At 41.7% G+C, this 26,256-nt stretch overlaps 4 protein-coding genes across 5 annotated transcripts; 3 read left to right on the plus strand and 1 right to left on the minus strand.

The window, feature by feature from the left end:
- Positions 1-995: 995 nt before the first annotated feature.
- On the plus strand, positions 996-6,699 carry LOC4327399 (transcription factor MYB3R-2-like). The gene is made up of 9 exons (NM_001406319.1): positions 996-1,292; positions 1,413-1,628; positions 2,739-2,790; positions 3,145-3,202; positions 3,608-3,702; positions 3,788-3,891; positions 4,444-4,572; positions 4,856-6,026; positions 6,205-6,699. Exons 2-8 carry the CDS (start codon positions 1,459-1,461, stop codon positions 6,009-6,011), a joined length of 1,764 nt encoding a protein of 587 aa, NP_001393248.1. The 5' UTR covers positions 996-1,292; positions 1,413-1,458; the 3' UTR covers positions 6,012-6,026; positions 6,205-6,699.
- Positions 6,700-7,525: 826 nt separating this feature from the next.
- Positions 7,526-10,909, plus strand: LOC4327400 (triosephosphate isomerase, cytosolic-like). The gene is made up of 9 exons (NM_001406320.1): positions 7,526-7,795; positions 7,915-7,990; positions 8,102-8,225; positions 8,632-8,716; positions 9,033-9,165; positions 9,669-9,763; positions 9,939-10,017; positions 10,162-10,244; positions 10,462-10,909. Exons 1-9 carry the CDS (start codon positions 7,754-7,756, stop codon positions 10,510-10,512), a joined length of 768 nt encoding a protein of 255 aa, NP_001393249.1. The 5' UTR covers positions 7,526-7,753; the 3' UTR covers positions 10,513-10,909.
- A 3,117-nt stretch (positions 10,910-14,026) lies between these two features.
- LOC4327497 (elicitor-responsive protein 1-like) lies at positions 14,027-15,511 on the plus strand. 2 transcript variants are annotated; one of them, NM_001409116.1, is made up of 5 exons: positions 14,027-14,242; positions 14,333-14,398; positions 14,517-14,655; positions 14,953-15,094; positions 15,219-15,511. In NM_001409116.1, exons 1-5 carry the CDS (start codon positions 14,164-14,166, stop codon positions 15,270-15,272), a joined length of 480 nt encoding a protein of 159 aa, NP_001396045.1. In that variant the 5' UTR covers positions 14,027-14,163; the 3' UTR covers positions 15,273-15,511. The 2 variants fall into 2 exon arrangements, with proteins under 2 accessions (NP_001396045.1, NP_001396044.1); NM_001409115.1 differs by having other exon boundaries at positions 14,027-14,233.
- A 1,481-nt stretch (positions 15,512-16,992) lies between these two features.
- Positions 16,993-24,518, minus strand: LOC4327498 (ribonuclease II, chloroplastic/mitochondrial). Its single transcript, XM_015766624.3, has 14 exons — positions 24,181-24,518; positions 23,028-23,187; positions 22,773-22,886; positions 22,622-22,699; positions 22,412-22,540; positions 21,735-21,953; positions 21,311-21,493; positions 20,989-21,051; positions 20,775-20,881; positions 20,548-20,697; positions 20,309-20,468; positions 19,275-19,670; positions 18,836-19,060; positions 16,993-17,667 (listed from the first exon to the last, which is right to left on the minus strand). The coding sequence occupies exons 1-14, from the start codon at positions 24,411-24,413 to the stop codon at positions 17,545-17,547; spliced, it is 2,340 nt and encodes a 779-aa protein (XP_015622110.1). The 5' UTR covers positions 24,414-24,518; the 3' UTR covers positions 16,993-17,544.
- Positions 24,519-26,256: the final 1,738 nt, after the last annotated feature.

A 26,256-nucleotide genomic window follows, 5' to 3' on the forward strand; every position in this document is an offset into this window, starting at 1 on the left:
ACCGCGAGCCGTTAGGGGTTCAAACTTCCGGCCCACAACGGTAACTGTCGACGTTTGCGACCGCGGCCCCTTCTGGCATCTAGAACCCGAACCGGGGCACTCGCAACCCGACGGCGCCGTCAACTAACCATGGCACGACCGTCGCGTCCGCTACACGTTTCCTTTCGTCTCCAACTCGTATTGCTCCTCTTTTTTTTTGTATTCCACCCCTCTATTTCCGTAAATCATACTATCCCATGTGTTACTGTACTACTATACGGTAGGGGAAATCTCGTTTTTTTCATGCATTTTGCATTGTACTAACAGCACAATTGTGAGAGTTCGTGCTGAACATGTCCAGGGTTCATATTCCTAATGGAAATCACGATTTTCATGAAAATAGACCGATTTTCATGGAAATAGAATATTTGGGGTTGGTTCCATAACAAAAACCATTCGATTTCATGGTTAAGCTTTTCAAACAATCAAACTAAAATTTAATTATTTTGATAACATTTTTCTCATTTTTGTCTTTTTTGTTAGTTTACCGGTAGTTTTCGTGAAAACTGGATATACTGCTCGTGCTAGAGAAAGTTTTCAGTCCGATAAAGGGATTGTGAAGCCTGCCCTAAACACATGAAAAATGTAAAATTCAACTTTGATTTTTTTGCAAGAATCCTTTTCCTTTTTTTTGGGTGCTTTTCTTTTGTATAGCACTGTACCGTATACAACACTGAATACAACAATGTAGGCCGAGTTTAGTTCCAAACTTTTTTTTCAACTTCCAATTTTTTCATCACATCAAAACTTTCTTACACACATAAACTTTCAACTTTTTCATCACATAATTACAATTTCAACCAAATTTTCAATTTTAGCTTGAACTAAACACACCCGCAATATTAGAAATTTTTTTCTCGCCTCCTTATCTAATAAGGACAAATCTGAGGGACCTATTCGGAAAAAAGAGATGGGTTAATAATTTATTCCTCTCGCTCGTCTTCCCCTTCCCCATCGCTTCAACGGGCGAGGTTTTTTGAAAGCATCATCCTCTCTCTCTCCTCCCCCATCGACTACCCCCGACACCCAACGGAAGCCGTAGAAGGAGAGAGAGGGGAAAAGCTTGCTATTTTATACCCTCATCTAGGGTTCCGAGCCCACCGGCTCTCTCCCCCCTTGCTGGCTTCGCGCCATCTCTCCCGCCACCGCCTCCCCCCCTCCCCCCCTCCGCCTCCGATAGATTCGCGCTCGCCCTCCTGACCCACGGATTCGGTTCCCACGAAACCGCTCGATCTGGGGGATCTGCTAGATTCGTAAGGCGGCGTTTCGATCGATCTGTTCGGGGGTTTCTGCCGTGGGGAATTTTGATCTATAAAGTTAGTTTTTTGATTTTGTTTCTTTTTTGCTTTTTGGTGGCGGTTTCGCTGTGTTAGGTTTGTGGTGGTGGTGGTGGTGGTGAGGATGTGCTTGTGCCGTTAGATGGGGGCCATGGCGATGGTGGAGCAGGAGGGGTGCGTCGAGAACCGGCAGCCCCTGGCGGCGTCGAGCTCGTCAGTTTCCGACGGAAGCAGCTATGGCGGCGGCGGCGGCGGGCTCGCGCAGATGTCGCCGCCGGTGTCTAGCTCGGCGAATTCCATCTCCGGTCTTAGGTAAGGAAGTTCTTTGCCCGATTCCCCTCAGTTGGGATCCTATTATGGGAGGGATCTAGGAAGGTCCGTTGGTTAGTACCTAAGTTCGTGTGGTAGTTGAGAAAAATGGGGCCTTCGTGGATGGCTCCCCGATGGTTGTGTGGTTTTATCGCTGGCAATTTGCCCTGTCTGTGATTCCACGAGCGGTTGTTTGTGCGTTTGAGAAAAAATCTTGCCACGAGGAGTGCTACCTTGGCGGATATGTGGCACCGAGAGTGTTGTGGTGGCTGTTTGAGTGATAAATTTGGTGTTTTTTTGGTATCCATTTGATGAGATACTTTTTTATATTCAGACATGACTTTGAGTGTGTTATGATGGATATACTGATATGAAGGCGTTTTCCTTTTGGGATGGCTGTTGATGTTTTCATTTCTGTAATTAATTTGCTTGCCTTACTTTAAAGTGTGTATATTGATGTAATTTGGATAAAAATATGTTCACTTGGAACACTAAATTGGTCCGGTTACATGCAGCAGTAGTTGTTTAAACTGGAAATGTGTTTTTTATGCCATGACCCAAGGTTTTATTAGATTTAATATGCTTGGGCTACAGCATTGGAGATACCATTTACTTGTAACCTTGATGTGTATATTTTTTGTTCTGACTGCTGCGCTAAAATATGGTACTGGTGCACTATAGAAATAGTTGTTTTAATGAATAAACAGTATTTTTTTGTTAGGCCCTGTTTGGAACGTTTACCCTTTGTGTAAGATTCCTGAGTTCAAAACAGGGCCTGAATAGTTGCAGTTACAACTAACCGCCATTTTTGTTTCCCACTTTTAATTTCTTGATGATGAATTGAATGGTGTTAGTAGGGTTAAGCAGTATTTTTTTCATGGAAATCTTTCTTGTTCATGAAAGGCTCCACACATGGGAAATTTACATTGTCGAACTATAGCCTTAATGTTCTTCCCTATGTAGGTCTCTCAACCAACAATTGCTGTTTTTTTGGGTCATCTTATGCTAGTGTATTTAGATATACCTTGTGCCTTCTCGGACCTAATATGCTATTGTGCCCTGAACAGAAAATCTTTCACTTTATTTTTGCTGATAATCTTTATCTTATGTTAGGCGGACAAGCGGGCCAATAAGGAGAGCAAAGGGTGGCTGGACACCAGAGGAGGTCAACACCTCACTCTCTATTGTACTTCATAAATACTCCATAAGTCCTATTAAATGCAATACATACCTACATTTGTTACACATATATGCTAGTTTGGTTTGTATATGTATTTTGGCATATTCAGTGGTAATATCATGCACTGGAAAAGTTCTTAGTTAATCTTTTTCCATTCCTGTTTTTCTAAGGTTCTTATTTTATCCGATTTTATTTCATATATGTTTTTATTGTTATTCATGGTCTGACCATTGATTTTTTGTTTGAATCAAATCTTCTATTTTCCTGCTTGAACGACATTTCCATGTTGATTCAGTTACACAATCACTGTTACTAATTGGTCTTAACTTATCGCAACAGGACGAGACATTGAGGAAGGCAGTTGAGGCTTATAAGGGTAGAAACTGGAAGAAAATAGGTCCGGCTCTCAATTCCACTGCACCAGTGTATAACTTGGGCAGTCAGTTATCCTTGAGATGATGCTATCATTTTGTTGAAAACAACCTGTCAGGAGGATTGCAAATGCCTAATGGTTTGATTCCATTAATATCGGCCCATTTGCATATAAATATGCGTATACAAATATGATCTCAGCAAACTAATACATTTTTGCGTAGATTATATTTGTATAAATATATATAAGTATGCAACCTATAGTAATATTGGTGATCTTGTAGTTGAAATAGCTGTTTTTTTACCTTTTTAATGTTGTAGTACTTCATTATATCAGTTGCTCCACGTGTACTGGCATACAGCATGCCATATTATTTTTCCATATCTGTATGCCAAGTACATTGAGCTCATAGAATGTATCTGTATGCAGCCGAATGTTTTCCATACAGAACAGAGGTACAATGCTTGCATCGATGGCAAAAGGTTCTTAATCCTGAACTTATCAAAGGTCCTTGGACTCAAGAGGTTTGTCATGTAGCTGACTTTGCTTTGATGGTAAGCGTTGACATTATATCTTCTAATTGTTATATTAATGCCATGTTTTCTGCAGGAAGATGATCAAATTATTGATCTTGTAAAGAAGTATGGACCAACAAAATGGTCTGTCATAGCTAAGGCATTACCTGGCCGTATAGGGAAGCAATGTCGAGAGAGGTAATATTTTTATATCATGGCTGTATTGTTACCAGGATTCAGCTCACTGTTATTAATAAAACTTTTAAATTTCCAGTTATTTTTTTCACATATGCATTTATTTCCCTTTACATGAGACATTAGGAAACTTTTGTAATTGCAAGAAAGAACTTTAAATTTTAGGATGCTCATAGTTGCTACAAAAGCTCAGGATCCCGTCTATTATGAAATATGAATTAATTAAGGCCTTGTTCGGTTAATCCCTGTGATGGAGGGATTGGAGGGGATTTATTCCACACCTATTGTGGTGTGGAATTATTCCCCCTCAATCCCCTTCAATCCTCTTCAACTCTAAACCGAACAAGGCCTAAGAAATGCACTACTTACTGAAAGAACTGTGAAAATAATTGGCTAATAATTATGCTACAGTATCTCATAGCTGAATTCAAACTGTTGTCCGCATATAATTTACTTTCTTTATGGCTTCAATAGTATTTGTTATGAAAAAAGTGCTTAAGTTTGGCATGATACAATACATTATACGGAGCTAAGTATGAAGTCATACAATCTTAGGTGGCACAATCATCTAAATCCAGAAATAAGGAAAGATGCTTGGACTACTGAGGAGGAACAGGCACTCATAAATGCTCATCGGATTTATGGGAATAAATGGGCAGAGATAGCAAAAGTTCTTCCTGGAAGGTACGTTTATAAAGCTTACTTCCCTCGGAATTTTTTGCTTTCATTAGTTCATCGAGCTAGGTCAAAATCACGCTGCCCTCGATCTCTTAGCGCGCTGTTGCAATTTAGTTTGTTTGATTTTTGTTTCAAGTTCTACTTTCAACTGCTTATATACCTGTGCGATGGTCTTAAACTATTTAATATTGGTTGGTTGTTCGTAAATCAGAATTATGAGTTGTGTTATTATTTTGAAAAGACACACTTTACATCACCTTCACAGTGCTTCGTATGTTGCTTTTTCCAGGACTGATAATTCTATAAAGAATCATTGGAATAGTTCTCTCAGAAAGAAGCAAGATATGTACAATACCAGCAATAATATGGTAGTTCCGAAACTGCTTGTTCATGATAAGTTCAAGGATAAACCAAAGCTGATGGCTATGGAGGGTCATCTTGATTTGAACAAGGCACCCATTATCAATTCAAAAGACCAACCTGGAACAGCTCATCGGTCTAATTGCTCAGGGTTTCTATCTCGTTCCTCATTACCAACTGCTCAGCCACTTACTTCCCGTGAGGCATCTGTAGTTGATGGTTCCGCTGTCACTTTAGTGGCGCAAGCTCTGGAAAGTGATTCTGTCCGTGGTAAGGGCTTGGAAATTGATTCTGTTCATGAGAAAGGTCTTGAGGTTAACTCGGCACCTGATCATACCGGGAACTCTTGGACCATTCAACTAGAAGCTGCACCATCCAAAGGTGAAGCAGAATTATCTTTGAAGAATGAGGCACGCTCTCTTGGTCCACTTTGTTACCAGATCCCTAACATGGAAGATGTAGTCCCTGTGAGTTCCTCACTCTTTTCTGACCATCTTACTGGGAACCATACATCTGAACATTGTGGGGATGATATATTGTCACCTGCTGGCTGCACTACTCCCCCTCCAACAAAGGGAAAATTAACAAGCCAGCTTAGTGTTGATTCAATTTTGAAGAGTGCTGCTAACAGTTTTCCAGGTACTCCTTCAATATTAAAAAGAAGAAAACGGGATAAATCAACACCTGTTTCAGCTAGTGAGATGAAGATCAGTGGATCAAATACTGATAGATTTTACACTCCCATGGGGATGGAACCTGCTACAGCTACACCAGAGTCATTCAAAACTACATCTTTTTTGTCATTGGGTTCTCTTGATGGTTCTGTAAAGAGCTTTGATGTTTCACCACAATACCGGGCAAGGTCAAAAAGAATGGCTCTCACGAAAACAGTTGAGAAACAGCTGGATTTTTCATCAGATGGATTAGATACTTGTGGTTCTGAGATTCTGAACTCTTCCTGCAATAATTCCCAAAGCACACTTTCTATTACCGAAGCCCCAAAACTGAAAGAAAAGGAACATGCTGTTCAATTGGAAAATTTAACCAAGAACTTTGCGCATACAACCAATTTGGATGTAACCTAATCTTGGAAAATGCAGGTATGCTGTTACAAAAATCTTGAAAACCCCTGCTTTACAATTGAGATGCATTATACTTTTCATAGCCAGTCTACAAATTCTACCTGGTTTATCTGATCCATGTTGGTAGTTGGGTCCTTTTATTAATTGATTTGAACATGGAAGAAGTGTGCATAATTGTTTTACCATTGCCTTGTAGGAACTGACATCAATCTGATGAAGTAGGACAGATGAGCTGAAGTGTCTTTCTGAGCTGATGAGCTTTTTCTCAAAGTATCACGATTAAACCACAACAAGATCAAACAAAACCGGTGGAGAAGAATTCCAGAATTGAAGCTTTGTACTGAGTACAGAAGGTCCACCAATCATTCTCCCATCTCTTCTAACCAAGGTGTACAAAAGATGAGCGACACTCTGTAGAAGAATACATTGCTCGCTGCACTTTGTGAATTTACAGTTAGAAAATTCAGATTGTAGAAGCCACAGGTGTGTACAAAACAACAACGAAAAAAAATTATAGTGTTAGAACGTCATTATAGCTGAATAAGAGTATTCCTCATTGGATTGTCAGATTTATTTTGTCTTGTGCTTTCCCTTTGTCGCGAAACAGCCAGGGTCTGCTCTGTGTAACAATAATAAAACCCGTTTTTGCAAAATCATTGCCAGAGATAGTCAAGAAACCATTTTGACAGCAGCTCAGGTTTCGTTTGTTGGTTGTTGACAATTCCTTAAATTCTTTAGCATCTTCTGTACTCGCTGAAGCTCTGTTAGAACAACGTTGCAGAGGCTAATCATATGCTTGTGTTCGTTCTTACTTGATGCTAGTTGTATGATATGATTCAGCTGTATTACTGGCCCTGTTTGGGTGAGCTTAATTTAGAGAAACTGGAATATGTTTCTAGATTCTAATTCTATATCTATAGTAACTATACATATCAGAATATGTATGAAAAATTAGACTATGTAAGAAGGGTGTGTTCACACTAAAATTGGAAGTTTGGTTAAAATTGGAACGATGTGATGGAAAAATTGGAAGTTTGTGTGTGTAAGAGTTTTGATGTGATGAAAAAGTTGAAAGTTTGAAGAAAAATTTTGGAACTAAACTCGGCCGAAGTTTTTTGTTTAGAGCATCACCAATGTATATGGCAAAGTGATCTATATAGATGGGACCCACATAAATAGTTTATCCCTATGATAATGTCCACAATGTATAGATACAAGGTATCATTAGGAGAAGGAGAAGAGAGAGGAGTAGAGATAGATAATATAATTTATTTCATATGGGTAGTCCATATGTATATGGGTATTTTTTGCTATTTTTTTTATATGGACTAGTTGCACAATGATAATAGGTGGCTGAATGGAATATTCTATTGTTTATAGACTACTTTTATATTGTGGATGCCCTTAGGAAAAGCTAAACCCCTATCGGCGCCTTTCTATGCCTCTCTATCACCTTTTGGTCATTCGGTTCATCGCGGATCGACGAGAAACCAGGTTGGCCCGAATCAATCGGCGCCGGCGGCCTCCGCGGTTTCCGCCTTCGGGTAGGCGCCTGCGGCATCAACAAAGCACACAGCCGAAACCGAAGCCTTTTCTTTCTTCCGCCCCAAGAAGCTGTGCCACGTGTTTCCTCCTTCCCCTCCTCGATTTAACCGCCCCATCTCGAGTCCCCCCATCACAGCTTCCACTCCACGAAAACCCTCTGCCTCCTTCGCTCGCTGCACCCTCGTCTCGGCGATCCATCCATGGCTGCCAGGAAGTTCTTCGTCGGCGGCAACTGGAAATGCGTAAGTATTCCCCCCAGCACTAGTCGTCTCACAATCCAGATTCCGGATGAGCCGGAGACGCTGCTGATGAGTGATGAGGCTTGGGTTTTATCGATGCGCTGCGCTGTTGCTGCGTGCAGAATGGGACAGGGGAGGACGTGAAGAAGATCGTCACCGTCCTCAACGAGGCCGAGGTGCCCTCCGAGGACGTCGTCGGTGAGCCGTCGTCCCCTCCCGAGGGCGTTGTTTGGAGTTGGATCGATTCATGAATCGATCTGGTGCTGATCTGTGGGTTTGTTTATTTATTTTAATTTTTTTTGGGTGCAGAGGTGGTGGTGAGCCCGCCGTTCGTGTTCCTGCCGCAGGTGAAGGGTTTGCTCCGGCCGGACTTCTCCGTCGCCGCGCAGAATTGCTGGGTGCGCAAGGGCGGCGCCTTCACTGGCGAGATCAGGTGAGCGTCCTCCCCCACTCCCCTGCTCTGTTTCCCTTCCCCTTTTGTTTTGAGAGAGATGATTAGTGATTTATTTGGCATTGGGTGAACAACTCGGCCTTACAGCGCAATCTGAGTGTTTATCACGAGAGCGTCGATTTTAGTACGGATTGTTCGAACCGCGAGTATTGTTAGTCGATTATAAGCAGCTCTAGTTCCACGAAATCTGACTTGATTATAGGCATGAATGGATTTGTGGGACAGCTGAATAATGAGGCATGAGTATGCTGCTGCTGCTCTATTGTGGTTATCGGTGATGTTCTGCAGACTGCAGTGCTATTATATTAAGGGGTGAATGACAGCAGAATGTGGAATGCTTTAAGAGCAATCCTTTGCCAATTCACTGACGTATGCTTCATATTTGCAGTGCCGAGATGTTGGTGAACCTGCAGGTGCCTTGGGTGATTCTGGGACACTCTGAGCGGAGAGCGCTGATGGGCGAATCAAGTGATGTGAGTTCTTTCTACATTGTCTAGAAACATAGGATTTTTTTTCATGTCAGCTTTATAGCAACTAGAATGCGGGCAGCTACTGGTTTAGCAAGGCCAGGAACTTGCCAAGAATATCTAGACAATGGTCCTATTTTAAGGTCAATCTGCACCGTCCCTAAGCTAGCATAAAAGACTGTTGAGTTACTCTGTTGAGTTTTAGCCAAGTTAGACCTATAAATTGGGTTATTTCATCAAGCTGCTGGAAATTCTGTTTGAAGCTCATGGGATTTTGATTTACTATGTTGTTACTAACAGTTCTTTTCACCATTCATGACAGTTTGTTGCTGACAAAATTGCGTACGCACTTTCCCAAGGTATCAAGGTAATTGCTTGCATTGGTGAGACCCTTGAACAGAGAGAAGCAGGAACAACGATGGAAGTTGTTGCAGCGCAAACTAAAGCTATTGCAGGTAATTTCACTTGCTATTCTTCAAGTTAATTTCTTATAAAGTTGGAACTTCACCCCTAATGTTGGAACAACTGAATAAGTGCTTCCTTCCTTCCTTATGAAGTACCTTGTGCTGTTGATAAATCCAGTTCTTCCACCTTGAAAGCTGTTAAACAGGAATGCTAGTTTATATTTGCAGAATAGAATACTGTGATTGCTTTTACCCTGCTAAATATCCAAAAGGTATCTGTAGCTTGTGTACAGGTTTATGATGATAACGGTGTGGTCAAATTATTAAATGATCTATCATTTGAACTAGGAATTATGTCATACAAGAAACACATACTTTACTACTATGAGCCTTTTAGTTATTGAAGAAAACACATCCTGTTTTGATTAGTCACATCCATTTTCGTTTCATTTGTTCTTTATGGCTTTTGTGGTCCATTGTACTGTGCTGACATAGAAGTCTTCTCATTTCTCCACCCCTAACTTTTTGTCTTTTTTACTCGTCATATTTTTCAGAGAAGATATCCGATTGGACCAATGTTGTTTTGGCATATGAACCAGTTTGGGCCATTGGAACCGGCAAGGTTGCAACCCCTGCTCAGGCTCAGGAGGTATTCCTTCTAACATAGAGCAATTACATCACGATTAGCATGTTCCCTTCACATTTATCTGCCTCATAAACCAATATGGGTTTTTTCCTATATCTAATGTCTTTCTTGACCGATGCCTGGTACCTGATTCTGCAATTCTGTTCATTCGAATTATTTGAAATATGCATGACATTAGGTTCATGATGGTCTGAGAAAGTGGCTTGTGACTAATGTTAGTCCTGCAGTTGCTGAATCAACCAGGATTATTTACAGAGGTATACCTTTATAACTATAGGACTATGAATTGAAATGTAACCAAGATTTTGTTTAGTAGTGATGCCAATTGCTAATGTACAAAACTCTCCCCACTTCCCTACGATTAACCTGATCCCTTGTCTTCGCATATTTGTCTTCTACAGGCTCCGTAAATGGAGCAAACTGCAAAGAACTTGCTGCTAAACCTGATGTTGATGGATTCCTTGTTGGAGGAGCTTCATTGAAGGTCATATTCCTATTCCTTTATTATCCTCTCCATGATATTGATAGTAGCATGTAGAACATAAGCCTAGTTAAACAAAACACCATTTGACCAGTACAATCCTTGTGCGGTTGTGCCTAGTAGCATGCCAAATATTTGAATTTAACTCTATACATTCTCACATAACATTTCAGGCTTTACCGTTGTGTATATTACTGATGATTACTTTTTTTTTCTGCAGCCTGAATTTGTGGACATCATCAAGTCTGCTACCGTCAAGTCTTCTGCTTAGTGTTCTGGGTTGCAACCAGATGATCGTAGGAGTTAATGCTGCCAATTTTAAGTTATGACATGTTTGACCAGCTTGCTTTGTTATATCTCGAAGTCAGTGAACTCCATATCGTTCCATAGAGCATGCAGCCACCTGTGGTTGCTTTTTTTCTTTTTGACTTTTTCTCCCGAGAGGATCAGATGAACTGAAAGTGCCGTTAATGTCTGTATTATCAGAAGTTTGTTGATGGCTTGATGCTATAATAGTTGAACCTGATACTTCCTGAGTGAAGTACTGTCCTTTGCATGTTTGATTGATGATTACTTGTTTTCGTAGTCAAACGGGCTATCATGAAGGATATACTACATGTTTGTTAAGTTTGTTACTTCGTGATTTAAGCAATTGTTGATTAATGCAGAATAATAACCGGGTCATTCGCTTGTTACTCTATTACATTGTCATGTAAACTAGTTAGTGACTGAATCCATCTGTGACGTACTGTCCTCCCTCTTCCTTTCTTGAATGTACACTCCCTTAAAAGCGTTTTCTGGGAAGTAGTTATCTAGTGCACATTATCATCCAGAAGACCAATTTTAAACATATAATTACATATTGCAACAGTTGCAGTTATAACAGATTTTTTTTCTCTATATAATTGTCAACAACCATAGCCAGACGAAGTGTACATTACAGATTTTGTACTCACCAGATAAAATAAACGGTATACTAGTACTTATAAAATATCATTTCAAAGTTACAATAAAATGTAATATGCGAACATCCATACTGATTCCTGCAGATCAGAGGATGTGTATTCTGAATAGATCCTTTACTGCCAGTGCCCCCTTGCATTGTTCCAATTCTTTAAGAGAAAATCGAGCATGATCCGGCATAAGTTGAACACCTTTGTGCTACGGCGTTTGTCAATCACAGAAGCCGTACAAGCTGCGGCAATGGCCCCCGGCCGGCCACTCGACGACGAGTTTAACTTCACTGGTGAGTGGTCCCCTGAGGACGCCTAAGCGGCGAACCCAGAAAAATTTATGTTGGGCGTAATATGAAGGGCTAATGAATTAATTTGGCAACGGACTAGCTGACATTGTAATATCCAAAAACACCGCCGCTGCTTAGCGCCTCAAACATCAAATAATGGGGTGTTTCGTTTGTGCAGGGCACGGACTGCAGTCTGCAGCTAGCTTAATGCTGATAAATATGACTACACTGATGAGTCGCTGATCCCAGGAAATTTCACATTTCTTGGGGTATGCCGGTGCCCTCCCGGCACCACCCCTGGGTCCGGCCTTGGAGGACGGGCGAGTTGCCGGCGGCAGCCGGCAGGCCGGCAGCGGCGTAGGGTGTAACGCCGGCTCGTTCCTACTTCCTCCGTTTCACAATGTAAGTCATTCTAGCATTTCTCACATATATATTGATGTTAATATATATATAGATTCATTAACATCATAATGTTAGAATGACTTATATTGTGAAACGGAGGGAGTAGAAGGCAACATGTCAAGAAGGCAGGAAGGCAATCGAGGGCGGCGCGGAGGACATCGCTGAGGCAGAGGCGCAGAAGAGCACGCCGTCCGGGGATGCTCGTCGGTGAGGTCAGGGGCTCAGGGCGGCCATCATTGGCAGCGATCCAAGCAGGGTCCTTTTTACAAAATGTCAGGGCCTATTCGAAAATGTGTTGGGCACGGATGCGTCAAACGTGGGTGGTCCCTGGCCGTTGGATCCCTGTCAACGCCGGCTCACCCTTCGTCCTCGCCGTTGCAGGGGACGACCGACGACGGTGATCGCATGGATGTCGGTGCCGGGAGCTCATCAGCAACGAGGTCGTGCGCGAGATAATCCTCGCTAGGATTTCCCGTCGCTGAGCGTGAGAAGCATCGTGGACTAATCCGCAGGTGCAGGGCGAGCAAAACCAATAAGAATTTTCTTTCTAGTTGTCCTCGATTAAGCCAAATTAGGAACCAATCTTCTCGTCACGCTACAGAGTTCAACTAATTCACCTTGAAAAGTTGATGGTCACAAACTCACTAGATCTTCTGCTCACAAACTCACTAGGTATTGCTGTCCAATTAATTCAGTTGCTCTATGTTTTCGGCAATTAGAATTTCGGAATCTATGCTAGATTTGTCGAGCTCAGTTCCTCAGGATCTTGACATGTGAATTCTCTGTCTGCTTTCATTTTTCTCTGTCTGAGGATTTCAACTTTTGGATTACTGCGACACTGATCCATGCTTTGTTCTTTAATTAGTTATGTGTTGCGCGAGCTATCGACTTCAAAATAATATGCTTTTTTTTTGTGATCGACTGATCGCCATATACCTGTACGTAATGTGAGACGAAACCACTATTCAATTTTGCAGCTGACGTTGTGATGTTGATGCCTGATGGTGCTCTACTGCTCTGTTTCCTGCGTTCCCGAAAAATACTGCTCTGTTAATCTGTTTCCAGCGTAAATTAAAACAAACGGCCAATGATAATCGTTTTTAATTTTTTGGCCGAGTCATCACAGACTCACAGTATGTCAACAACTGATGTCAGTACACCCGTTCTTTGTTATTATGACACATCACTGTCATGAAAACCACCTGATAGGTTAACAATCAGAACCAAGCAGTTTCTGATTCTGAGACCCATTCTTCAGAAATCTGGAAATTCTACCGATATCTATCTGCCTGACTATCTCTATCTCGATCTCGTCCAGGATTGTTCTTGCGAACTAATGGTTGTACGCAAATTCGTCTCCCTACTGCAGTCTCAGTCCAAGTTTCCTCTTTGATGATTCTTCGAACTTATCGCGTAGATTGGGACTCGCGCATTTAGCCGAGGAAACACGCTTAGCAGCAAGACTCGATCAGCTCCGATCCTCACGTTGAAGCGATGAAAAAAAATCACCTCGAATTCGATCCAGGCGGCGAGACGTGACCAAATCACGTACAAGTCGTCGTCGAACAGACCTGGTTGTTTAAACTACTAATTCTAAACTGCAGAGGGTCAGAGAGAAAGATCGTACGAAACTTGTACTGCTAATCATGCAATAAGCATGTGTTAATGCCAGGACGATTCACTGGGGAAGGAATCACACCGTGGGCATGCTGTTGACTAGCGGAATAATACCACTGATTTAAGTAGGGTCATATATTGATATATAGCATAACTGCTAACTGCCAGTTGCTAGTGCCTCTTCGGCTCTTCCAGCTGGGAGTCGAAACAAACAAAAGAGCCGTCGTTAAGCACGTCCAAGTAATTAAATTAGTACGTAGTAGTAATCCCTAAGCTAAAAATATGGCCAGTTGTAGCTGACAGCTAGGAGTAAGAGATGGGCAAGTAGAGAGTATAGAGAGGAAGGAGAGAGGAAGCAATATGGGAGAACAGTAGTGAAGCCTCGAACCGGCTCGGTTCAGTCCAACTCAACCACGTAGAAACGTGCGGGTTTACACGGTGGCGACCGCTTCAAATGTGCGGGAGCTTTGACTGGTCCCCAGCCAGCTCGCCTATAAACGCGCGCACGCTCGAGCCAGCTACCACGGCATCTGCTTGAGTTGGAGCAACACACCAAGAAGGCCAGAGAGATTCAGAGAACTACACCGAGAAGGCGAGATTGTTTGCGTGGTTGGTAATTTGGCCGGCCTTGATCGATCGAGCGGAGAAGAGAAGAGAAAGATGGCGGGGAGCGGTGTCCTGGAGGTGCATCTCGTCGACGCCAAGGGCCTCACCGGCAACGACTTCCTAGGTGAGATAGGTGCGTCCTACCTCGATCCGCGGCCGAGCGCCGTTAGAAGAAGACGAGGCCGATCGAGCTCGATCTCATCCGCGTTCTTGTCCTGTGCAGGCAAGATAGACCCGTACGTGGTGGTGCAGTACCGGAGCCAGGAGCGCAAGAGCAGCGTCGCCAGAGGTCAGCTAATACTGCTCCGTGCAGATTACTGCAAACTTCTTGGTTTTTCGTTTCAGAATTCGGATTATTGTTAGACGAGGCATTGACGAACGTTCTGGGCTCTGACCTGAAAATGCAGATCAAGGGAAGAACCCGAGCTGGAACGAGGTGTTCAAGTTCCAGATCAACTCCACGGCGGCGACCGGGCAGCACAAGCTCTTTCTGCGGCTCATGGACCACGACACCTTCTCACGGGACGACTTCCTCGGCGAAGCAACGTGAGTGCCATTATATGCTCTCACCAAAACAAAAAGCCAACAACCATGGCAGCTAGCTTAGTCATAGCAAACGCTAAACACTAAAGTAATTTTCCAGTTCTTAAAGGAGATATTAAGGAGGTACCAAATTTACACTAAAATTTTTGGAATTTCTCGAGGACTATAAAATTTCTCTGAACACTACTATAATCTCAACGTGCTGACCACATAGTTAGGCAAATGAAAACAAGCAGAAAACTTTATATACCTTTTGAACATCCTGCACAAATCTGAATCTTGATTTTTGTTGTAATGCAGGATCAACGTGACTGACCTGATCAGCTTAGGCATGGAGCACGGCACATGGGAGATGAGCGAATCCAAGCACCGGGTCGTCCTCGCGGACAAAACATACCACGGCGAGATCAGAGTCAGCCTCACGTTCACGGCTTCTGCAAAGGTAAACAAATCACCAGACGCACGACTGAATTATTGATTATTCATGTTACGCCCCGTTGACCTCCATTGGTCTCTCCTGATTGGCTGGGATCTGAATGTGATTCGATGTTGATGTCCAATGACAGGCTCAAGACCACGCAGAACAGGTTGGAGGATGGGCGCACAGCTTTCGTCAGTAGAAAGATTGTGAACTTCAAGTCTATAATCAGTTGGGGCCTGTGGGAGGTTTAGATAAGTATACTATAGTACTAGCAAGGTAGGATTTTGTGAGTAACAACGGCATCTAATGCCCAAGATTGATGTGGTTCGAAGTGTATGTATGCTGCCTTTTTTTTTTCTATACTAGATGTATATTCAGAACATTGTAGAGTCATGAACCTGTTAATGGATGTGAATTATGATACTACTTCAACCTCTTTTTCGCCTTTGTGTAGCGATACATACGGTCAGACTTTACCATCTCTAACCTCCAATATATTAATTAGAATGTATGTATAATTCAAGTGTGATGATAACGAGTTGATTTTTCATCAAAACCACTTATGTATCGTTATATTCTTTACAATTTTTTATTACCACATTATTAGGACGTCTGTGTGTATAAGAAATCATCTATTTAGAAACCTAGGGAGCAGGCTTACACCGGGAAGTATCTACTGAGAAGTACCAATTAGGTCAAACCGTGAAAACCATCACATATCAGAGTATCGAGAGGAATGTCTGCATTTATCCACTCCATAATTCATGAGAACAAATGCAATCAAGTTTCTTGTGTCCTTGGAAAATCCATTCTTAGTGATGTCCTCCGAAAAGAAGACTAGTTCAGAAATAAATCAAAGGAACCACTATTCTTTCATCGTGTCATCATATACAACGACCAAATATAAACATAAGCAAAAAATCTATTATATTATTAAAGGAATAGAAAAAAGGAGTCTCCACGTTCGCTCTCATGGCCTAAAAATTCTCACATTAATCGGAGAAAAAGAAAAATCAGAGTCCATATAGAAATACAATTTAGAAATAGCTGAAATTCGGAATTAAAAAATAAGAAATATTAGAAGAGGAGACTAGAGTCCATATAGAAATACAATTTAGAAATAGTTAAAATTCGAAATTAAAAAATAAGGAATATTAGAAGAGGAGATTAGAGTCCATATAGAAATACAATTAGGAAATAACTGAAATTTGGAATTAAAAATAAGGAATATTAGAAGTAGAGTATAGAGTCCATATAGAAATACAATTAGGAAATAATAGAAATTCGGAATTAAAAATAAGGAATATTAGAAGTAGAGTATAGAGTCCATATAGAATTATAATTAAGGAAATAATAGAAATTCGGAATTAAAAATAAGGAATATTAGAAGTAGAGTATAGAGTCCATATAGGAATTTAAAACTAACTAAAATTCGGAATAAACATAATAAAATTAAAGGTAGAGTTTTGAGTCTGTATAAAAATACAATTTACAAATAACTAAAATTCGAAATTAAGAAAAACACGTGAAGAAGAGTTTAAAGTCAACATAGAAATACAATTTAGAAGTAACTGAAATTCGAAATTAAAAATTAAAGAATATTGAAAGATGAGTTTAGAGTCCACATAAAAATACAATTTGAAATAATAAAAATTCAGAAATAAAAATAAATAATATTGGAAGAAGAGCCTAGAGTCTATATAGAAATACAATTTACAGAAAATTCGGAATATAATTTACAAATAACTAAAATTTGATATTAAAAATAATTAATAACTAACACATATATAAAATACAATATGAATATTTCACATTTGTAGTTTCGTAAAGTTATTGCAAAATTTAAAATTATGATGTTATTTTAATATATTTGAATAATATAATGAGAAAACATATATGCTATTATATGAGAGAAAATATAATGATGCTAGCCGTATAATCTGCGCGGGCCACCATGCTAGTTAACATAACAGTAGAAAATGCATCCAACTATACAGTTATCCCCAAAAGTCCGCGTTTGAACCTGAACATAGCAAAGGTCCTACTTAACTCAAATGACCAGATCTGTTCCTTCACCTGATTGTCTCGGACTCAAAATGGATGTACAAGTTAGACTACTGGTACCTGTTAAAAGATTCAAAATGTGACCATACCCCTGAACTGTACTCGTTTGGTCCAAGCAATATGGACTTCGTAGTTGTAAACTGAAGAAGATGGTCTCGAAGTGGAGATCGTTGCCTCAGGTGCATAGGTAACAAGTCACCTCTTGCATTTACATCAGAATCAATTTCTTCATACCTTCACTATAGAGGAAACGACAGGTGCAATTCTGCTCCTTGGCAAGACCAAATAGCAAAGCTATGTTTCCTAGGTGCACAAAGTTGCTGCAGTAGTACTGTAGTATTGTCCAAGGTTCTAAGTTCAGATCGTGAGGCAGTTTGCATAAACAAGGGATTGCATTTTTACTCATCTTAAACTTCTGTAATCTCTGTGACTGATAAGATGTCATCACGTGGATGGGCTGCTTCCACAACGACACTAACTTCATCTCCCACTTTCCCAGTTGAAACCACGGCTGTAGCTTGGATCCCAACCTGCGAAGTATCACCAGAATTGGAATGTAATACCCCAATGACGATATTGAGAAAGTGATCCTACTTCAAGGAACCCAAATATGCCATTGGAGAATAATTGTGACGAACTAGTGTAGTGGCAAAGTAGTCTAGTACAGCAGACATATTAATTAGCTGTGACTGCCAGTAATCCTATATATCTGCACCACTAGCAGCGATTAGTGCTATTTTCTCCTGTGTAATGAAACCACATCATCTATGTTTTACACAGCCGGAGGTCTCCATCTAGTAATACAATAAGATTAGCTCTAGTCGTTTCTAGCATGATCACTGATCACATTGTTCCATGTCCAGATAAAATTTTTACCAGTCTGGACAAATTTAGCTGCTATAAAAGTTGGGAGTTGGTGCTGGTGGGCCATCTAACCCTCTTTCACCTCACTAAAAAAAAAGCCGCAGAAAGAAAACGTTGCTCTTGTTCCAACAACTCCCTCTCTTAAAAATTTGACCAGAGTACCAGACATGGCATCATAGCTCACACTCACGGTGTAGGATGAGCATTGCAGGGTCGGTGCAATGCTGACATAGGGTAAAGCTCAGTTGATGCAGTGGATTACTATGAGATTCAAACTGTAGCAAAGCATGTGTATTCAAACTGTTCCTTTGAATGCTAAGATATTTGAATACTTAAAATACAAAATAAAACAACTATTGTCCTGGCTAACTGCTTTGCCTGGTTCAATTTGTTTATACATGAACCATCAAGCAATTGACTTGCATATGTTTTACCAAGCCTTATCCCTATTCCATGTCATGTAGATTTTGTTTAACCTGAGTCAAGGTAAAACCTGGTTTAAGATAATACAAAAGCATTGAAATCAGCTACAAAAATAGTTTTTTAAATAAAAAACCGTGAATAGGATTGAATTATCCTAAGTCATCTGGGATTGGTCATACTCGGGAATAAACAATTAAAATGAAGTGAATACACAATAAGATGGTTTTTATACTGACTAGGATTTGATAAACTTTCCCAAGCCAGGTTACACTGGTTTTCCAAGCCCTGGGCAAGACCACTAATATCTACAGAGGTGCTCTTGCTCCAAATACAATCCCATAAAAGCAACAAGAATACTCTCATCTTATATATATCAAATAAAAATGTACTGGATGAAGCATGTTTGTGTACCTCTATAACAAGCAAAGTTGCCAAACGATCCTTAATAAACTTAAGAATCAGGGCTTTATACTTCTTTCCCTTTGGTTGTCTTCTCAAGTATTCCAACAACCAGTAACGTAAGTTGTTGCTATGGAGTCTCCTGGCAACTTTAACATGCATGCTTGCAATAAAGGTCATTCCTTCTAGGTCACCAGCTGAATAGGGTGGAGATTCACCTCTAAGAAAAGCCTTTATCTGCAATTTAATACATCTTCCATCAGCACTCAAATTTAAGTAGACCATAAGTACGACGCTCGGATCAAGATACAATGAAACTAGACTGCACTCATAACATAAAACACAAGGTGGGAAATTGATAATAGGAAAGCTCTTTGTAAATTGTAACCATCATGTTCCTGGAAACTGTTAAAGTTCTCCCTATTAGCAGGAATAACAGAGGCATATTTACCTGATAATGAGCTAGCAGATCAACATATCTTCGAATAGGGGAGGTGAACTGTACATAACCAGGAATACCGAGGACACCATGTGGTACAGGTTTTTGGAAATCCATTTCTGCAGCACGGAGCACACTGATGTTGGCAAAACTCCTGGCAGGCCCTTCAGGGAGATGAGTAAATGCTGACACAGCTGTGTTAGACTGGGGATGCCCTCTGTATGGCAAAGCAATATTGTTGTCAGAACCAAAAGCAGCCACGGCCTCCCCACAGAGTATCATCATCTCAGATACAAGCTGCATTGCTGGGTTGGATTGGTCTTCAACATATAGATTAATGTTTGGTTCAGGATCATCAGGATTTGCCACCTTGATACGTGGTTCTATCATAGCAGTATCAATCGAACCCTGTGAACTTCAGAGTGTCAATTTTGTCAAATAACAAATGCATCGTAGTACTGATGTAATACTTCAGAAAGTCTTTGAAAATACAGGCTTGAGCTAATTGGTAAGTGGCACCAGTAGTCCAGTACTAATGGTGAAATGAACAGCCGTGGCATTCATTTTGTAGACCTTGGTCTAGGAAAGGAATCTGGAAGGGAGTTCCCTTGTCCATAGAAAACCATGTGTATCTCGCTTTATAAGAAAATTACAGTTGCATTTCATTCTGCTTTCATTTGCTAATCACAGATGACTCATAAAAAGACAATGTATTGATAACTTTTGAATGTTTATCACTCCCAGCTAGGCAAGGGAATACTAGGCTCTTTGAATGGTTCACATGGCTCCTATAAATAAAGTCCAATGATATTTGAACTACACTTGAGAACATGCTGGATGGTGACATTGACAAGGAGGCAACTTCCGCTTATGACTTGCTAAGTCCTGCTGATGGAGGAGCACAAGTCATTTGGCTCTCCTGGTGCATAATAGATTTTCTAGTCAACACAGGCTAGAGTGTTTAACATTCTCTTCTCTACAAATGACCCATTCTGAATCAAATGTGCTCACAGACTGAAAATAACAAAGGCATGTTTAGTACTTACCTGACTACGACGCCACTGTGCACGAAGGGAAGCAGCTTCTTGAAGAATTCTCAGTTCTTCCTCTTCTTCCAGGTTCATATACAGTAGTTCAGTTGCACTCTCATATGTTAACATGTAGGTAGGTTTTATGATTGAATTCTCTATACTATATTCTGCAATACTATGAACAACACAAATATAGTTCTCAACAATTTTGCTATAACAAGCAAGAGAAAAGCAATATTAAGATAGTAGGATACCTTCCATCTGGCTGCAAAATCACAGATACAGTAACAGATTTACAACCCCTGCCTTGTTGCAGGCTCATAGCATTCATAGCAAGCCTCTCTGGGAACATTGGAAAGGTAGCAGTTGGTAAAAAGATCGAGGTTCCTCTGTGCATTGCTTCCCTGTAGGAAAAAAAGTAATGTTCTCTTATACATACCAATACTGATAGAAACACTAGAAGAAGGAGAAGAACAAGAACCTGTCAATGATGCTCCGGGGTTGAACCAAGCTTGTTGGGTCAGCAACATGTATCCAGACCTTTATCCTACCATCAGGTAATCTAGCAGCACTTAGTGCATCATCAAGCTGAGTCACCAAAAAAAAGTGTTTAATGGATCTGTCAGTAGGCACAGCTGCTAAATTATAACCAGTCTCTTGGGATAGATGCAATGGCAGAAGGAACAGAAACATGCCTCATCAGCTTCATCCACATCAATAGCATACACTTTCAAAGTTGAGAGATCCTTCCTGATATCCTGGAAAGATGAATTGAATGAGATTTTGAATTAGTATACATCTTTTAAGGGAAGACAGTGAGGGAGAGGCTTGCTGTCAGTACAAATCAACTTAGGCTGTGCACTATACTTGTAAAAAAACAAAAAACAATACAAAGGGCATCAGTATTTGGTAGTAGACTAATAGCTGACATATTAATTTATAGTTGTACAGCTAAACTTACATAAAGGGAAAAACACAATATGAAGAACATCAATATTTGGTAGTAATTAAAACTACCTTGTCTGAGTCAGGACAGTCTACCAGAAGTTCCTCTGCAGCTGACAAAACTTCCTCAGTGTACCTGATGCGAACATCATACCTGTAAAGATCAAGATTGACATGCACAGGGAAGTATCCAATATTTATAAGGATCTTTAGAGCAGCTGATGAAGTCTTTGAAAAGCCCATAGCCTTGAGAATCTGCAATTACATTAATAATCACACAGGTAAACATCAGCTACAAGGGAAAACTTAATTATTTCCTTCAATGAAGAATTATGTTACACTACAAAAACATTTGGTTCAAACTTTTTAAAGGACATGATACTTTATGATGGTAAACAAGGATTATGGTTATTCAGTAAACCAACACTAGTGTAAACAAATATTTACTTATTTATTATGCATGACAAAATAATAGTAGTGGTATAGAATATGTTACGTTTCCTGCCGTTCTCCTTTGTTCATCATCACATGCATCAACTGCATATGCCTGAAGTGACTCAATTTTTCGCTTAACTTTCTCCTCCATCAACCATGAATCTTTTGAAGGTTTAGCATCTAGAGGCAATGCTTTGGCAGACTTGATTAACTGGACAAATTCTTCCATCTCCTTCTCAGCTGCCTCTTTAGCAAGTTTCCGTCGTAAGAGTTCCTCCACCTACTACCAGATGAGAAATTTAAGTCCACCAGCCAATACAACAACACAAGTTCATACAGAAAATTAAGAGATAAGTGCAACCTGAGGTAATTGGGCATGTGATTAATACAGTTTTTAACCAAGAAACCATATGACAGTAGCAATGTAAAGCTTAATATAGGAAAAAATACTTCCCACTCAGACACTAGATACTAATAGAAAAATGACGAGAATATGTGAAGTCAAGCATTCTTTAGTTGACCATCAAGATATTTAATAAAATATCTAGATTGATCACATCAATTTGATATTATTGTATATGCTACTCACAATACAATAGACTTAGCAGTAACTGTGGCACCTTGGAGACTACATCGATTAGCAAAACGACCTATATTTTGTGAAAGAAAGAGTGAAAGGCAGGTAATTTAGAGTGTGTATCGTGAGATGAAAATCATGGGTATATTTAGGAAATATACCTGAGCAGGTGGGCGAGGTTGGTACACAGAAGAATCCCGGCTTTCGACCTTGACAAAATAGACTATGTCCCTTGATAACAAGAAGTGTGCACAGTAGCTTTCCAGAGACTCCTTGCTACCATAAACTATCTGAGAAAACAAAAGATTAGAGTTACATCTGAATATGGAAATACAAGATAGAAAATCAGATGGAATAAGGGAGCTTCTGACCTCTGCGAACTCCTCTACTGTTACTGATTTATCATTCTCAGAAAGCTCCATCCAAGCACACTCCAAAACAGTAGGGTCCTAAAAAAAAAACAAATTATGCACATGTATCTATGGTGCAGATACATATCATGATTCGTGCAACACATCTTACCAAAAGATCTTGTGCTTTCTTGATAAATTCATCTATTCTTGAATGATTGTAATTGATGATACCAGGTATAACATATGTAACCTGCTGGGGTTTTATAGAAGACAATATACCATTCTGTACAAATAGAATAGCTATGTCAATGAAAGAAATCATAGACAAATAGACAATGACAAACATATGCTAAGAAACATACTCATTATCAATGTTTACTCTATTGAATATAGACAAAACTACAGTAATTGTTTCTTTTGATACCTGGTCAGTCACCTTCCAGTTTTTCTTTCCATCGGGCCTTTCTACAACAGCAAGCAAAAATCTCTCAGAATCTTTCTGAAATTCAAGAAGCAGGCCTTTCTGCAATGTTCTCTTATCTATCTTATTGTCAGACAGTTCCTTTGTCCCCTGCAATCCTATCCTGAAAAAGGGATTCCAACAGCAATCTTTAGTATATTGTCAAATGGTTAAATCAAACAATTAATTATTAAAACTAAACATCTGTATGCAAAATTTTCAGAACTAGCCATTAACACCTTGTGATAAGCTAAAAGAAAGGAAGAAAGAAAAAAAGGAAACACTCATTTATCAGAAAAGGCCAGTGCAGCAGTGTCACACTAATATAGACATCACAATCACAATATACTAAATGGTTGTAAATTTGGACAATAAATGGCTGAATATCTACAAGTATATATGTTAACGGATTTTCCGCATTACAGTATAAATTTCACTCAACACATTTACCAATAAAAAATCGTGCAAACATTATTTCACCTTCCCAGAAGCACATTATATAGAAACAGCTCCTTGAGTAAATTATTTGATTACTTTTGTTGGTACATAAATAGTTCACAGCAACAGCTCATAAGAAAACTATGCTCACCTACTTGCATCAATAAAGAATATACTATGGCCACTGGTCACCGCTCAACGGTAGAAATGTCAATTCCTAAGAAGTTTATCATAACCCTATAGTCTGTTTGGTTTGATACTGATGATTGCCATTGTTTGTCTTACCAACTTTTGGTACCATTGACTGGATTTGGCCAGCATTTGGTTTGCTAAAAGTGTTCGGAGGATTCCTTCCATTAGCTCCCTAGTTCATTCCTTACCAAACTTTGGCAAGGAGTGCTATGGAAAATTTGGCACAAACTACCAAACCAAACACCTCTGGGGCTTACTCACTAGGCACCAACCGATGAAGTTTTACTAAGGAATCAAAACTCCCTTGTGCACAATTTAATGAGGAAATACATGCGGATTAGTAACTCAGTGTAATGTATAACTTGGTAGCTACTGCCAATCAGCTCCAAGTGCACACGCATACACCAACCATTACAACTCAAGCATGCAAATTATGGGTTCAAAATGCATAGGCAATTCAGTCTAGAGAATGACAAGGGCGCGTTACTTTGCCGAAACCCGACCACGCCTCTGTGATCGGAGCTCCTCCAGGACGGAGTCGACGAGGCCATGGACCTGGCGTCCCCGGCATCCGCCGTACAGGGAGAAGTGCCAGCCGGCGCGAGCGGAGTCCGGGCGGACGGCGCGGCCGAGGGGACGGAGGCGGAAGAAGGCGAGCGTCGCCGCCGCCGCCGTGGAGCAGCCACCCGCCGCCCGCACCGCCATGGGCGACGGCCTCATCGAACCCGCCGCCACGAAGCTGCCGCCGGGGAGGAGAGGGTTTTTGGCGATAAGAGCCTCCCGCGAGTGGAAGGCGAGGATTCAACGGTGCATCGAGAGGTTAGCAAGAGGGACAAAAATCCCACGACCGCAATATGAGCCGCCGGTTTCGTGTGCTGGTCCCATTATGGAATAAGTTCACCAGAGGGTACCTCAACTTAACAGCAAAATTATTTTGAGATCCCTTAACCACAACACCAGAAATATGTACCCCTAAATTCACTCAAACTGTTTAAAGGAGGTCCCATGGAAGTATATATGGGTGGTTTCACTGACGTGGCATCCTAGGCTGTGTTCGTTACTTCTGGATGGGAGCAAATCCCTCCCACATAGAAAACGGGGCGGTACATTAACACGTGATTAATTAAGTATTAGCAAATTATTTTTTTCAAAAATGGATCAATGTGATTTTTTAAGCAACTTTCGTATAGAAACTTTTTGCAAAAAACACACCGTTTAGTAGTTTGAAAAGCGTGCGTACAAAATATGAGGGAGAGAGGTTGGGAACCTAGGTTGCCGAACACACTCCTAGTCATCCAAAAATATTAAAAAAAATACGGGGGCCCACATGTCAGCCACCCTCTCCTCTCTTCTTCTCCTCTACTCTTTTCTCACTTCTCTCTGCTTTTCTTCGGTGAGGGAGGCCGGCGGCGGGCAGTGCGCGCGGTTGCCGGGGCGGAGCAGGCGTGGCGGCACGGGGCGGCCGGGGGCAGAGGGTGGCGCGGAGAGGAGGAGAGGAGGCCGGCACGCCGGCGAATGGCGCGGATTGGGGGAGAGAGGCGGCCGGGATGGCGGGAGTGGCGGGCGGGGCGGAGGGTAGTGCAAAGAGGGGGAGAGGAGGCGGGCGCATCGATGGGCGGCGCGGATTGGGGGAGAGAGGCGGCGGAGACTACTGGAGCCGCGGGCGGGGCGGAGGGCGGCGCGGAGAGGGGAAGAGAGGCGGTCGGGACGGCGGAAGTAGCGGACGAGAGCGGCAAGCGGAGCGGTGAGCGAGAGCGATAGCAGAGTGACTGGCGAGCGAAGCTAGCCGTGGACGGCGGGCGAGATCGGTGGCGCTCATCATGCTCCAGCTCTTCATTGCCTGCGTCGTCATCGTGTTGGTTGACCTCCATGAGCGCAGCAGGCGAAGGAGCGGTGGGTGGAGGGCGGCGGGCAAGTGCGGCGGAGCGGGGGGCCTGGTCAGCAAGGGTGAGCAGCCCGGCGCCATGCTCACCCGCCTCCACTGTCGTCGGCCATCGACTTATTTCTCCCCCTTTCCTCGTCGTCGTCCCCGCATGCCGTCCGCCGGCGCGCTTGCCTCCTCTCCCCCTCTCCGCGCCACCCTCTGCCCTGCCCGCTGCTCCCGCCGTCTCGGCCGCCTCTCTCCCCCTCTCCGCGCCGCCCGCCGCTGCGTCTGCCTCCTTTCCCCCTCTCCCGCTTCTTCCCCGCGTGTCGCCGCGCCCGCTCCGCCCCGGCCGCCACGCGCGCTACCCATTGCCGGCCTCCCTCACCAAAGAAGAGCAGAGAAGTGAGAAAAGATAAGAGGAGAAAAGAGGAGAGGACGGCTGACATGTGGGTCCCACATATTTTTTATTTTTTTTACTGACTAGGATGCCACGTCAGCGAAACCACCTATATATACTGTCATGGGACCTCTTTTGAACTATTTGAGTGAGTTTAGGTGTACACATTTCTGGTTTTGTGGTTAATGGACCTCAAAAAATCTCGTTGTCAAGTTGAGAGACCTGCGGTGAACTTATTCCGTTAGCTTCTGGAAGATTCGTGATTGGGCCTCAACGGGAAGGACGGGCTGATTGGGCCATAT

Source organism: Oryza sativa, chromosome 1 (assembly GCF_034140825.1).
Source record: "Oryza sativa Japonica Group chromosome 1, ASM3414082v1".
NCBI lineage: Eukaryota > Viridiplantae > Streptophyta > Magnoliopsida > Poales > Poaceae > Oryza > Oryza sativa.